Raw genomic sequence first — 15,630 nt, forward strand, 5'->3', positions numbered from 1 at the left:
GCCGCTGTCCGGAGCACTAGGGGGAAGCCCAGCACCTACGTAGGTGCCAGGCCCTACCCCAACAGAGATGCCGGCGCGCCGTCTACATTGGTGACGTCAGTGGGCCTGGGTCGGCACATTCAAAGTGCCCCATTTCCCCGGGTGCCCTTCGCTGACATGTTCTGGAGGGATCACTATATACTGTAATTGTTTTAGATAAATGATGCTGTATGTTTTGTAATAAATAAAAACAGAGATTGGGTCATCCAGATGGCAATATAACCGAAAACGTTTGAATATATGGAAACGAGGCTTGAGTATCAAAAGATCACACTGCGCATGTATCTGTGGACCAAATTAAAGTGAGGCTTGGAATAGGTATGTTGTGCATGCGTAAAGTGGACAAAGCGCAGTATCTGAGCCATGGTGTTTACTCTGAGGAAGCTGCTGAATATATAGAATGTGGGGAACACGTTTGAGTGATCACCGGCGTGACCGCACCTTAATACACTGTACCGCATATCCTTGAGTCCACCTCCATATAAAGATGCAATCTAAAGGAAAGCAACTACTTGTCCTTTGCTCTGGGCACTGAGGACCCAATAACAATCCTAAATAGCTGTCTAGCTGAGCTCCAGGAATGGATGAGCGCCAGTTGGTTGAGACTGAATCCTGATAAAACAGAGGTCCTTATGATAGGACCTCAACATCACAGACTGCAGCATAGCCACCCAACTAGACTGACAATTGGGGGTACAGAATTACCAAAACTCTGATCATGTGCGTAATCTAGGCGTGGTGCTGGATGGTGGCTTGAAACATCAGATATCAGCCACAATCAAATGCTAATTCTTTCATCTGAGAAACATAGCCAGAATCAAACACTTGATCTGCCAAAAGTCATACATGCATTTGTAGCCTCTCGTTTGGATTATTGCAATGCCCTCTACCTTGGACTATCAGCAAAAGAACTGCACCGATTACAGCTGGTACAAAAGCACAGCTGCCAGGCTTGGTTAATAAACCAGCCCCATTCTAGCCACATAACTCCCATTCTCCACTCCCTTCACTGGTTGCCCAGAAAATGGCAAATCATTTTCAAGATAAACTTACTGAGTTTCAAAGCCCTACATGACCAAGGCCCAAGGTACCTAAAGCAGCTTCTGATTCTATACTGTCCCACCTGATTACTGCGATCTGTAGATGAGGGACTTTTAGCAGTACCCGCAATTCTGGGGGTCGAGCTTTTAGCCATGACTTTATGGAACTCCCTTCCCTGCATTGTTTGAGAGGCCCCCACTCTAGAATGCTTCAAAGACAGACTCAAGACTTTCCTGTTAACTCAAGCATTTCCTTTATTCCCTTAAGTAATGTTTATGAAAAGCTTTTCGGTGCTTCATTGTTTCTGTACTGAATTGCATTCATTATGTTAAGCGCCTTGAGTCATATTGGAGAAAGAGCGCTATATAAATATTATTCTTATTTTTATTATTACGACCGAAAGGCTGCACAGTGATTGAGATGGTGTGCTTTGAGGGTCACTAATACCACTTTTACATTGCAAATGCCGGGTCACAACCTGAATTTGGACACAGGTCCGTTCTGGGAGCGACCTGTCATTTGGTGAAGCTGCTTTCAGCAACCTGGAAAAAAAACGGTGTAGTGTCATGGGGAGGAGGTAGCACTTGGAGCTGATGCTGCCTTCACCAGTACGGACAGTGTAATAATTGGCATTACTGCCTGAGTAATCATGGATTTGATTCCCACCATGTCTCTAACTGTGCGGAGTTTGTTTATTCTCCCCGTACTTGCGTGGGTTTCCTCTGGGTACTCCGGTTTCCTCCCACAATCCAAAAGTATACTGGTAGGCCAATTGGCTCCCAACAAATAAACTGTCGAATGCCTGGGTGTGTGTGTGTGTGTGTACATGTGGTAGGGAATATAGCTTGTAAGCTCCACTGGGGCAGGGACTGATGTGATGTTCAACTATTCTCTGTAAAGAGCTGTGGAATATATGTGCAATATAAGAAACTATTAAGAAATAATAGTGTAAACGGATCCCGGGTTACACTGCCCAGCAACCCGTATCCGACCCAGGTAACATCACCCTTCTTTTAACCCGGGTCGCAAATTGGGTTGCTCCACCTGGGTTTTTCCTTTTAGCGCTTTCACACCGCTTAGTGACCTATGTTATTTGAGCCGTGTGAAAGGGCTATAATTGTTTTGGCTTCAGCTGTGAGATTGTGTTTGGCAAGGTGCCAGGATCCTTGTGAAAACAGCGAATTAGAATAGAATTAGAACTCTGTGTATCAAACACTTGCAACTAATTCCTTACAATTGCTAGTGGTTACTAACCATCTATGGGGTATATGGTCACATCTTTTGGTTCAACTTACCAGATGCTGTTGGTGCTAATTAGATGTTGTTTAATATTCTAGGTATTTGTTACACCGGCCGGTGTTGATTGTGTAATTTTATTATTGTGCTATTTTATTAAACTTATTAACAAATCCAATAGCACTTTTTTTATTTTGGTATTTTTAAGTGTTGGGTTCAATTAAAAGAGCAAGGGAAAGAGAAGGAGAGGAACTAGAGAGGGGAAATGGCAAGAGCAAGGAAAAGTCTGTGTGTGCAATAAAAACCTGTGGTGGCGGTATATGTAACCTCTCATCCGAAGAACTGTCCACTGACGAGAAAAAGTTTTTAGAAAGAGGGCTAAACTTCGCACCAGTCCCGAAGCCCACATTTTTTTTACTTGTTTGTGGATTTTAATTATTTTACACGAACACTTAGCAGGAGAAAGTATTTTGCTTTGAAAACTTTAAAACAGAAAAACTTTAAGGGTCTCCAATTTTGTCCTAAATTTTGTCTCCCAATTTTGTCCTAAATTTTGTCTCCAATTATGTCCCGGGTCTGAAACTGATAGGACTCTGCTTTTTTAAAACCGTTTTTTTTTTTTTTGGAAACGGTAAAATCACTCTGCACCTTTCAGACCGCACAGATTAAACGTACAGATAGAACGGTTAAAAATCGGCAAAATAACTTTCTCTTTCAATGGTCCTGGTGACACAGCTTCACATTGGGATGTAGGAGGGTCCGCAGGAGCCAGGCACCTATCCTAAAGCTTTTGGAGGGTAGGCTCCTCCCCTACTGCATCCCAGATTCCTCAGTTCGTGTTAGGTGCCCACTGGAGTGGGTGCTATTCTAAAGGGCTGCTGGAGCAGCCGAAGGAGTAGAGTTAGTTAGGGTTTTTATTATTTTATTAACTTCTACACTAGCTAGGTAGGCACAGTGTGAGGATTCTCATTAGTGAATCCTCACACTGCTAGCGCAGCAGGAGCTGACAGAAACGAGTCCTGTCAGCTCACTGTGCACGAGGGAGACGCTGTCTAGCCTCCCTGTGCAGCGCTTACAGCTTCTTTTAAGAAGCTGCCTGGGCTCCGGAGCGCTCTGAAACCGGCTTCACGCTAGGTGGGGATCATGGGGGACAGGCGCTCCGTGATGGCGGCGGCCATTTTCTGCGGAGCTTACACACTGAGCTCCTGATATGAGAGGACAGCAGTGTTGTTACAGGCATGTTCCGAGTGGTCCCCAGCTGAGGGGGAGATACTGGAACGAGGAGATCCTACAATGGGAGCGGCTGTCTGGGGGTAGTTGGCGCCAAAAGTCACAGACCCCGCAGCAGCAGGGACTTGGTCCCTTCCCTCACTCTGTTTTGGCGCCATTCAGAACGCTTGCAGCGGAGCTGAGCTGGCTTACAGATCCTGACAGAGTGATTGGATTTCCTGGGCTTCGCTTTCCCCATTCTGAAGACTACAGAAAGCTAAGTGACTGAGTACACTGTATATAATGTATGTACATTTAATGCTGTGACTGTGTTATTGAGAACATCATGTCTGAGCAACAGTCTGTGGTTTTGGGGGAGGGAGCCTTTAATGCATTGAGCGCTTGCAGTGGTTGTACACTGAAATTTGTCCCTAAAGGGGGCTTATGTATTTGTTGCGCTGCTGTGAAACCCATGGGGAGTGATCCCCAGAGGGTAGTGCATCGGACCTTGCGAGGGCTAAGTCCCTGAGACAGGTCGGAAAATGCTTTGGTGCATTACTGGACAGGCAAGAGCGATGGCTGGTAATTTCCCTAGACCATGGCCATTCTCTCAGCAGTCCGTCCAGCTCTTTGCCTCGGACCCAGACAGATCCTGACTTCTACAAGTCATGCAGGATACTGCTATGGGAATCAGCAGGTTTAAAATACTTGTTTGACAAGCTTTATGGTTATTCTGGGGGGACCCCTAAAAGGTCTTATTCAGTGCCATTATTAGCTGCTGATGAGGAGGGAGAGTACACAGACATACCCTGGGTTCAGGGTGATGTTTCTGAAGAGTCCTCACCCTCTGGGGTGGAGGATTTGATTACTGCTGTAAACAGGCATTGAATTTGTCTGTGAAGAAAAAACTCATGCTAAGGTTGTTTTTAAGAGACAGCGTGAGGGAAATGATATCTCTCTGCAGACAAGGGTTTACAAGATTTATTGGAAAACCCCTGACAAAAGGCTTTAGATGCCTAATAGATGGTTAAGCCTGTATCCTATGCCTGAGGATCATGCAGACCTCTGGGAAAATGTTCCAGTGGTAGAGGCTTCTGTGGTATACTTGTCAAAAGCCACTGTGCTACCAGTGCAAGCCTTCAAGCAAGCAAGTCTTCTGATTGGCTTCAGTCTGGGTCTCTAAGGCCAGGATTGGTGGGTCAGTGACCTGTGCTCTAGTTGACATACTGTTTTTTGTGTGTTGTTCCTATGCAGAGAAGTCTAATGCTGCTGCAGAAATGTGATTCAGGCTGAGCAGGAAGCTCTCAAAATGGCTGCCAGAGTTTTCTCAGTGTCTGGAGTGCCAGGAGAGTGCTCTGGCTTATAGCTTGGAAGGCAGATAACAAGTCTAAAAAGGCTTAGAGGCATTAGCTTTTAAAGGAAAGCTGTTATTGGTTTACAACTGAAAGAGATCAATAAGCAGGCCACAGGTGGAAAAAAAAGCACTTTCCTGCCTACCCCTGCAGCCAAGCAGACATCAAGGTTTTCTGTTTTCAGGCCATCCTTTTGGCCCTCCCCTAGAGGAGGTGCGTCCTTTTGAGAACAGTCTTTTAAGGGATAGTCTCAGTCCTCCAGGGGCAAGGCCCCATAGTCAAAAATTGGGTTCTTTTTATAAGAAACCAAAGGAGAGGAAAAATCCTCCGCATACTGCCAGGGGTTTTGCCCGGTGGTGTTTAAGGAGGGGGGACGTCTATCACTGTTCAAAGACGCAGGGGCACTGTTAGACCGGAACGCTTGGGTTAGAAATATAACCCAGGGTTAAAAGATTCCCTTCAAAGTTCTTCCACCGAGAAGGTTCATTCCTACACCACTACCAAAGGAGGCTCGACTCCGTACAGCTCTCTTGGGAGCGGCTCATTCTCTTTTAGAGAAGGGTGTGGTAGTCCCGGTCCCCAGAGCGGAGGGAAAAAAGGCTTTTATTTCACTCTGTTTTTGGTGCCCAAACCAGACGGGTCTTTCAGCTGATCCTAAACTTAAAGGCATTAATAGCCATTTGTGGGTAGACCATTTCAAAATAGAGTCTCTACGGTCTGTGCTGCTAAGCCGGGACCAGGGAGAATTTTTAGCGTCCATGAAGGTCCAGGACGCATACTTGCAGGTTCCTATTCACTCGGAACATCAGGCACTATTGGGGTGTGCAATAGGAGACCTTCTCCTGTAATAACAGGCGTTGCCTTTCGGTCTGGCCACAGCGTCAAGGGTATTCACCAAATAATGTCAGAAATGGCGGATGTGCTTCGACTTAGGGAAATCATGGTCATTCCATTTTTGGACGACCTGCGGTTTAAAGCGGAGTCAGCAGACAAGTGAAGAGTCACTTGGCAGAAACCATCAGGTTTTGCAGATTCACGGTTGGCTTTTAAATTTACAAAAATCTCAATCGGTGCCGTCACAGAGACTCCAATTCTTGGGGATTGGTCTGGATACCCAGTTGCATTGGGTGTTTCTACCAGAGGCATAGGCCAGGGATCTGGCTGCCTTGGTACAGGAGATCCTAGGGTCTCAGAGCACAGCAGTATGGAGGTGCCTCAAACTGCTGGGGAAGATGATGGCGTCTTTCGAGACGTTACAGTTCGCCAGGTTCCACTCTAGAGTGTCCCAGTGGACAGGGAACACTCAGACCATGAGGTCAGAACAAATGGTGTTGTTTTCAGAAACTCGATCCTTCCTAAAATGGTGGATGGAGGTGGATTCCCCTCGGGGGGGTCGGTCCCTGCAGTCCTGGAGCTGGTTGGTAGTCACTACCGACGCCAGTCTCAGAGGCTGAGGGGCAGTAGTCGTGGACCTGCGTCTGCAGGGCTTGTGGACTTTAGAGCAGAAAGACTGATACTTTACAGTCTGCCTTACTGATCAACATTGTGGAACTGAGGGCTGTGTGGAAGAGGTTTTCTCTGGCGGGAGAAAAGATTACAAGAGCTCCCTTTTAGGCATTCAGACCGACAACGTCACAGCTGTGGCGTATCTGAATCACCAGGGAGGCACACACAGCAATCTGGCCATGTGGGAGGTGTCCCGAATCTTCTTGTGGGCGGAACAGAATGTTCTAGCATTATCAGCAATCTTCATACCAGGAGTGGAGAATATAGAGGCCGACTTCCTGAGCAGGGAGAAACTGATGAAAGGAAAATGGAGGCTGAATCCACAAGTATTCCACTAGATTACAATAAGGGGGAAACCCCGGATAGGGACCTGAAGGCATACAGGTTCATCCATCAGGTACCCAGGTTGTATGACAGGACGTGGGATCCACTGGCAGAAGCAGTGGATGCCATGACTATCCCCTGGGAAGGGAATCTTCTTTATGATTTTCCGCCAGTTCCAATGCTGGCAAGAGAGTTGAAAATAATACAGGTCCAGACAATTCCAGTAATTTTAGTGGCCCCAGATGGGCCAGGGAGATCCTGGTACTCGAGGCTTCAGACATTCTCTGTGGACTCGTGGCGTCTACCTCTGAGGTCAGACCTTCTAAAACAAGGACCGTTCAACCAGCTGGATTCAGCTCGATTAATTTTGTCGGTCTGGCTGTTGAAAACGCCATTTTGAGGAATATAGGATTCTCAGAGGCGGTGGTTAACGCAATGAGGAAAGCCAGAAAGTCAGTGTCTTCTGTAAATTATTTTGGGGTCTGGAAGACCTATATTTGGTTGTGTGTAAGACAGAGGTCACGCACATCGAGATTTAAAATGGCTAAATTGTTGGAGTTTTTTACAGGAGGGCCTTTCCTCTGGGTTAGGCCTTCAGTCACTCAGAGTACATATCTCGACCATGTCAATTTTTCTTTCCAAAAGAAGGATTGCGTTAGAACCAGAAGTACAGACCTTCCTGCAGGGGGTTTATCTATTGAAACCTCCCTACAACCAACCAGTAGCGCCAGGGGAATTATCTCTGGCTCTGGAGTACCTTAAAGAGGCGCCTTTTGAGCCGTTAAGGTCGGTTGACCTTAGTTTCCTTTCAGGGAAGCTGGTATTTTTGTTGGCGGTGGCGTCAGAAAAGATAAAAAAAAAAAAAATATATCGGAGTTGATTGCTTTGTTCTACAAGTCTTCCTCCCTTATATGTCATGATGATAGGGCTGCCTTTCGGACAGTACCCCTAGATTTTTACCAAAAGTAGTCTCTGCTTTTCTTCTAAATCAGGAGATTGTTCTGCCTGTGTTTCAACCCCCAGAGGGTTGTTAGGAAAAGGGACAAATTGAGGAATTTGGATGTTGTGCGCGTCTTGCGCGTTTATGTGGACAGAGTTAAGAGTGTCAGAAAGACTGATACTTTACTGGTTTTGTATGACATACACAAACTTAGTTGGCCTGCTTCTAAGCAGACCATTGCTAGGTGGTTGCGCTCTGTTATTGCGTTTGCATATGCTAAAGTTGGTAGGCCTGTACCGGCCAGGATTAATGCGCATACCACCAGGTCGGTTGCCACCTCTTGGGCGGTTCGACATGGGGCAACAGCTGAACAGGTTTGCAGCGCTGCCACTTGGTCATCTGTTCATAATTTTGCCAAATTCGATAGGTTCCATGAGTTCGCGTCGGTGGACGCATCATTCGGGCGAGCAGTGATGAATACTGCAGACCTGAGCGTACCCACCCAAAAGGACCGGCTCTGGAACGTCCCAATGTGAAGCTGTGTCACCAGGACCATTGAAAGAGAAAAAGGGATTTTTGTAAGAACTTACCGTTCGAATCCCTTTCTCTGATATGGTCCTGGTGACACAGCGATCCCTCCCTTACGCTCAGTAAGTATGCCAGTGTTCATGATGTTTCATGTTATAATTGGTTGAAAAGTTAAATTTAAAATTGTGCATATAATATGTGCAGTTGTTTGTACTGAGTTAATGTATTCCAGTGGCTTTGAAAGATTGAACTGAGGAATCTGGGATGCAGTAGGGGAGGAGCCTACCCTCCAAAAGCTTTAGGATAGGTGCCTGGCTCCTGCGGACCCTCCTACATCCCAATGTGAAGCTGTGTCACCAGGACCATATCAGAGAAAGGGATTCGAACGGTAAGTTCTTACAAAAATCCCTTTTTTTTTTTTTTAGTGCGGTCTGAAAGGGGCATAAGACTCAAATAAGAGATCATCCTAATTCAGGAAAACACAGGGCACTTAAAATAAAATGCGCAGATAAATGTGTAACAATAAAAGCTGCGGACATAGGGTGGGGTTGTGATCATGGACCCCTCAAATTACATCCAAGATGTTCATATACGGCTGAGCAATAAAGATTTTTATGTGTCTCGATGGCAACCCCACTGCCCACTATCAAAGGGAGATGAAACAAATGCTGGACATCATTGGCAGATGCACAATGTCCATGGACACCTATCACTTTTTATTTAATGCACATCCTGTAATTCACACATTTTACTTTTTACCTAAGGTTCACAAATCGCTTCACAATCTATCTGGTCATCCTATTGTTTCGGGATTGGGGGGGGGTCACTAATAATTTATCAGCATATGTTGATTGTATTTCCTAAGCCACGTACAGAGTCTGAGATAACATATCAAGGACACAAAACATTTCTTGAATAGAATTAATGATAGTCAATGGAAGGAGAGCTTTACATTACTACCCTGTGATGGGAAAAGACTTGTACTCCAATATACCACACGAGTTTGGGTTGGAGATGGTTAAAAGGTATCCTGATAATGACAACATTATGTTGGACTCTATGTGAGCTCAAGTCAATTTATCTTACAGCACAATTATTTTTGCAACTCATCTGCCATGTTCTAACAAAATTTGAACTATGAGGGTATCAAAGCTTGGATAGCTATGAAGTAGCAACCAATCATGTTTCAGACAGCCAGTTTTTTTTTTCTCTGATTGTTATATCCGAACAATTAGCCTGCTGATGTTTAATTATGTTTCAGTTTATTAACAATGGCACTTTAGTTACACTGCAAATCAGATGAAAGTTCAATTTTTTACAGGCATTCTTCACAATTTTCACTAGGTGTCGCTAGAGAAAATAAAAAGGAGTCCTACGTCTAGCATTTAAACTAATGCTCAGGTTTTTTTTTTTTTTTTTCTAGAACTTATAATTAGTTAAATTTCCATGATTGCTTTCTCCTACTGAACATGTTGAGAGTTTTACATAGCAATATGTACTGGTTAAAGAAAAGCACCCTTTAATCTATGTCCAAGCATATCTTAGGAACACAAACCAGGATTTTACTATAACGAAAACAAAATCTATATTTAGTAATAACATTATGGCCGTTATCCCATTACCCCCGAAAGTCGTCAATCAGGGATTTGATTCGCCTTCCTAGGGCCAAATCCGCAATGTGGAATAAAAATTCCAATGGGTGCAAAAATACATTGGTGTGCAACTTTTCGAGGGTCCAATTAATTTCACAAATGGGGTTTTCCTGCATAACAATGGGATACGCAATGTTTTAATAGTGTAAAAATACCAATATTTCAAATTTATAATAAGGAAATGAATTTCAATATTCAAATTTAAGACACTATATATTTTTTAGAACTAAGGATATTACATGTATTTAGTGTTCCACTTGTCTTTCTGCAGGTGCTGGCCCAGCAAGGAGAGTACAGTGAAGCTATAGCCATCCTAAGGAAGGCATTGAAACTGGAGCCTTCCAATAAGGTATCTACTTTGCATAAATAATCCAGCCCCTTCAAAGACCAACACAGTTCAAATTGTACACTACTTTTGTCTTTGTGATGTGGCTGGGACTTTTTTTTTTAATGTAATAATCTCTTTGGAGACAAAGGAGTGTGCAATAGATTCATAAAAAAGTAGTGCAACTTCTCTTTGGTTAGTTTTCCTGTACACACAGAATTTAGATTTCTGCCATATTTTTGCACTCACTATCCTCATATTTAAGTGTTACTTGTTCTGCACATGACATACTGCTGGAATAAATAGGATCCTGCTTATACTCCAGAGATTATTTCTGTAATAATTTATCATATTTTACAGACAATCCACGCGGAGCTCTCGAAGTTAGTGAAAAAGCATGCTGACCAGAAAAATATAGAAACTGCAATGTACAAGAAGATGCTGGGAAACGTGAGCAGCTCCACCAACAAGTCTACTTCAAAGGCTTCATGGGTAATAGGCTCAATAATGTTTGGCTTCAGAAAGGTGTTGCCACTTCTGGAACTTAGGGCTTTGTGTTCTCATTGCTTACCTAATGACCCAGCGCTGGGAGGGGGCTGAGAGCAGCAGTGAGATGTGCGGTCTGTCAGGAGCAATTTCATTTCAGAAAATATGAGTTAAAGGGGGGTTTGAGAGGCAGGCATGGTGCAGCCTCAAGCTGTTTGCTTTTTACACAGGACATGCTATAATTAACTGAGCTGTTCTCACCTACACAATAGGATGACTACAACTGCAGGTGAAGGCCATTACAGCACATGTTAAACCTTTCATGCTCTCTGACTTTAGTCTCAGGGATATTTATTGGGGTTTGAAATGTGGTGCTCATCAGTTATTTGGTTTCTACTGGTCCTTCCTGATCTACTCTGTCCTGTGTGTGGGTTTTGCTACATGTGGTTTACTGTGTACAGAACAATGACGGCCAGGTCCACCACTAAAGCTTCTCAAGCTCTTTTCTTGCTCCTCTTGTGGTGCAAATTTTATGCAGTCAACCCCAGATAGCAAAGCCACTATGTGTGAGGCATGCACCAATTTCATGGCCTCTGGGTTAGGGGACTCCTGGCCTGCTCTGCCTTGGGCTAACCTTTTGGTGGGTACTATAACTAAACTGTCTACAGAACTAGCGGAAAGCTGCTGCTCTGAACAGGCTTGGACAGCTGATCTTAGAAAATCCGTGGACAGCTTAGTGGCCTCCATAAATTCAGTCCCCAAGATTCTGACTGTTAGACAGAAGAGGCCATTACGTACGATTATTCATTTCGACAATTCGGATGATGATATATTTCCTCAGGAGGATATGGAAGATGGGAAATGGGAGGAGGATATACACCTAGTTCCAGAACCAGAGGATCCACAGCTGGAACCTCAGAAATTTGATTTGTTTGGAAAAGATCTAAAACAGTCATTGGTTTTCCCATTTCAAAATCAGGATCATTTGGCAAAACCCTGACAAATGATTCCAGATCCCGAAGCGTTTTGCTTCAATTGACTCTTTTCAACCTTCTATTTTGGCAAAGTGGGAAACCCTGCTGCCAGTCAATGCATCAGTTTCCCAATTCTCCAAAAAGACAGCTCTACCAGTTATGGGAGCTTCGTCACTGAAAGATCCTTCGGATATAAAACTTGAAATGACACTTAAGGCCATTAACACTGCGACAGGAGCTCAGATGCGTCCCTCCATTGTTCCGGCTTGGGTCAGTAAGGCCATTACAAGATGGGCAGAAAAGATTATCGAAGGTTTTGATAATGGTATTCCGAAACAAGATCTTCCTCCACTAGCATGTATGCTGTTTTCTGCACAAATTTCTGCTAATGCCATTGTGGCCCATTGAGCTTTATGGCTCGGATCCTGGCAGGCAGATGTGGAATCTAACAGAGCTGTTGAAGGCCTACCCTTTACAGGTGATATTGTTTGGGCCGGAGCTTGGATTGCACAAGCAACTGGTGGCAATTTGCCCTTTCTGTGATCCGCACCCCCTCCGGCACGACGCCAGTACACCGTCCCAACTTTCCACTCCTTTTGCCGATAACACTTTTTTTCATGGAAGAGGACTGGCAGCTCCATTTAGAAGAGGCTAAGGACATTCTCAATCACAACCCCCTGCCCGTCATCAAGAGCCAATGCCACCACAGAAGCCAATGGCATGACGGCCTCCCAGCTTTCATAGGAAGGCCTCAGGTGGGCGACCGGCTTTTAGATTTTCAGACACAAGATCCAGTTCACTGACCACCCCCCTTGTCTGGTTTTTTTTACGATGAGGCTTCCCATGTCTCTGGACAAGAGAGTTTCCTTACTCAGGGCAATACAGACTTTACTAGAGGCTCCGGTAATTGCACTGGTTCTTGTCCTAGAAAGAGGGCATCCAATATTTTTGTGGTGATGAAACCAGACAGTTTGAGGCCCATCCTAAATCCCTCAATCTGTTCATACCGTACCATCACTTCAAAATGGTATCTATACATCCGGTCACAGCTTCTCTGGAACCCAGGGAATTTATGGTGTCCTTGGACATAAATGAAGCCTATCTTCATGTGCTGATGTGGATACCCCATCAAGCTTACCTTTGGTTTGCTGTGGGTCACAGAAAAAAACGAAAAGACAGTTCTCCAGCGCTCAGGTGGTTCCCATCAGATGAATCACCAATTAAAGTGATTGGGTGAATATTTAAAAGTTATATCACCATAAGGTCCTTTTCATAGACACTGTATGATTAAATCCAAAATGAAACACTCCTCCTCCACAAATGGTACCATAGAATGAGAAAGAAAAAAACAGATAGTGCAGACTGATAAACACTTTATCTATTTTAATCAAGATGTACACTTACAATTGTGGGGGGGTATAAAAACATATAGATATCCACAACCAGGGGCAATGCAGGATACAAGGCAGTCTCAGCGGTAGGGCAATCCAGTCTAGATCTGGTCAGAGTCCTTCCTGCTGAATGTCCGTTCCTTAACAGTGGTCCCAGGTCCAGATAAGGCAGAATGTCAGGGGTTAGGTAGCGCTAAATGCGTTTCGGATCATATAGATCCTTCGTCAGTAGCGTCTACTGACGAAGGATCTATATGATCCGAAACGCGTTTAGCGCTACCTAACCCCTGACATTCTGCCTTATCTGGACCTGGGACCACTGTTAAGGAACGGACATTCAGCAGGAAGGACTCTGACCAGATCTAGACTGGATTGCCCTACCGCTGAGACTGCCTTGTATCCTGCATTGCCCCTGGTTGTGGATATCTATATGTTTTTATACCCCCCCACAATTGTAAGTGTACATCTTGATTAAAATAGATAAAGTGTTTATCAGTCTGCACTATCTGTTTTTTTCTTTCTCATTCTATGGTACCATTTGTGGAGGAGGAGTGTTTCATTTTGGATTTAATCATACAGTGTCTATGAAAAGGACCTTATGGTGATATAACTTTTAAATATTCACCCAATCACTTTAATTGATGATTCATCTGATGGGAACCACCTGAGCGCTGGAGAACTGTCTTTTCGTTTTTTTCTGTACTATTGTTGTTAGGTGTTTTTGAATGGCACCTTAAGGACTGTATATCCAGCTGCTGAACGGTGTTTATATAAGCGCACAAATTCACAAAAGTCACTCCTTTTGTCATATCTTGCTGTGGGTCACGAATACTTCCAATTCCAGACCCTTCCATTTGGGTTGTCTACTACACCCTGTCTGTTCATGAAGGTTCTGTCCATGATGATTGCTATCCTCAGGTTGAAGGGCGTTACGATCATCCTTTATCTGGACGACTTGCTCAACAAGTAATCCTTTGCCCACCTTCTACAGAAACATGCACATTTGACATATCAAACTCTTATCAGTCATGGATGGATTGTGAATTTTCCAAAATCCTCACTTATTCCAAACCAAAGATTACAGTTTCTTGGTCTTCTGTTGGACACAAAAAGACAAAGGATCTTTTTGCCAGACAACAAGATTTAGGCCAATCAACACCTGGTCCCTCAAGTTTAGAGGCCCAAAAGGGTGATGATTCATCGATTTTATTCTCCTCCTAGGAAAGATGGTGGCAGCATTTTAACTCTGGCTCTTCCACTCCAGGACATTTCAGTTAAATGACCGGTGCATGTAAAGGAGTGATCACTGATCTGTCTCCTCACACTCTACCACTCCTGTATTGGATCCACAACACAAATCTTCAGGTTTGCAGTGTGGGACTGGATCCTCCTGACCATGATGGCAGCTTAAGAGATTGGAGGGCAATGGTCCTTGATTTTCGTCTGCAGGGTCAGTCGTCTCCCTGGGAAAATCGCATGTTGAGAAATGTGTTGGAACTGAAGGCAATTTTCAATGCCCTGACAGGCCTAGGACAAATTACAGGGACTTCCTTTGAAGATTCAATCAGACAAAGCGACGGCGGTTGTCTACATAAAGGCCTTACCTATTCTGTTCCAGCACAGATTGGCTGGTATTCAGGAGGTACAAACATTTCTTCAAGGGGTTGTTTGGGTTCAGCCTCCTTTTGCGCATCCTAAAGCACCGTGGGATCTTAATTTAGTACTGAATTACCTTCAATCTTGCACGTTTGAACCACTAGCGGAGTTTGGTCTCAAGTACCTGTCATGGAAGATGGTGATTCTTTTGCTTTTCTCTAGCCTCTGCGAGACAGGCCTCGGAATTAGGTGCGCTGTTTTGTAAGCCACCTTATCTCATCTTCTGTGATGACAGAGCAGAGCTTAGAACACCTGCTTCCTTTCTGCCTAAGGTAGTCTCTGCCTTCCATATGAATCAACCCATTGTGGTTCCTTCTTTCAGGGATAATTCTATCCAGTCAGTCTTGTTGGACGTAGTTCGGGCTTTGTACATTTTTGTCAGCAGAATAGCTTCACTCCGTAAAACAGATTGTCTGTTTGTCCTGTATAATGCTCTGCGTCATAGTTGGCCTGCCTCTAAGCAGACTCTAGCCAGGTGGCTCAGTTGAGCAGGAAGGGGGGAGTGTGCTTTAAAAGAATTTAGTGTGCCTAGCTCCCAGAATTCCCTGCTCTAAACCAAGAGTTTCCCCTGTGTATTCAGAGAAATGGATTTACCAATAGGTACCAAAATCCTTTTTTTGAATCATGGGGGTATATTTACTAAAGTGAAGGGTTTAAGCAGTGGAAATCCATATCAACCAAATTCTGGCTATTATCTTCTAGAACAGAGGTGGGCAATATAAACGGCCCTACAGCTGTTGATGAACTACACATCCCAGCATATGCCTTGCCTTCGTTTTGCTATTTGGCCATGCTGAAATTGATCAAGGCATGCTGGGATGTGTATTTAATCAACAGCAGGAGGGTACTGCCCACACCTGTTCTAGAAGGAGCTAGTTTAATAAGAAAGATCAGATTGGTTGCTAAGGGCAACATCTCCAATTCTTAAAACTGGCATAACCCTTAGTTCCTATTGATAGGACAACTTGGGA

At 44.3% G+C, this 15,630-nt stretch overlaps 1 protein-coding gene across 3 annotated transcripts in view; it reads left to right on the plus strand.

The window, feature by feature from the left end:
* Positions 1 to 15,630, plus strand: part of FKBP8 (FKBP prolyl isomerase 8) — a 114,864-nt gene that overhangs the window by 68,853 nt on the left and 30,381 nt on the right. For all 3 annotated transcript variants that reach the window (XM_083179447.1, XM_083179448.1, XM_083179449.1), the window contains exons 7-8: positions 10,099 to 10,176; positions 10,513 to 10,644. In XM_083179447.1, coding sequence (XP_083035573.1) covers positions 10,099 to 10,176; positions 10,513 to 10,644 — 210 coding nt within the window. The remainder of the gene's footprint in view (positions 1 to 10,098; positions 10,177 to 10,512; positions 10,645 to 15,630) is intronic.

This window comes from Crinia signifera, chromosome 1 (assembly GCF_055691185.1).
Source record: "Crinia signifera chromosome 1, ASM5569118v1, whole genome shotgun sequence".
Classification (NCBI taxonomy): Eukaryota; Metazoa; Chordata; class Amphibia; order Anura; family Myobatrachidae; genus Crinia; species Crinia signifera.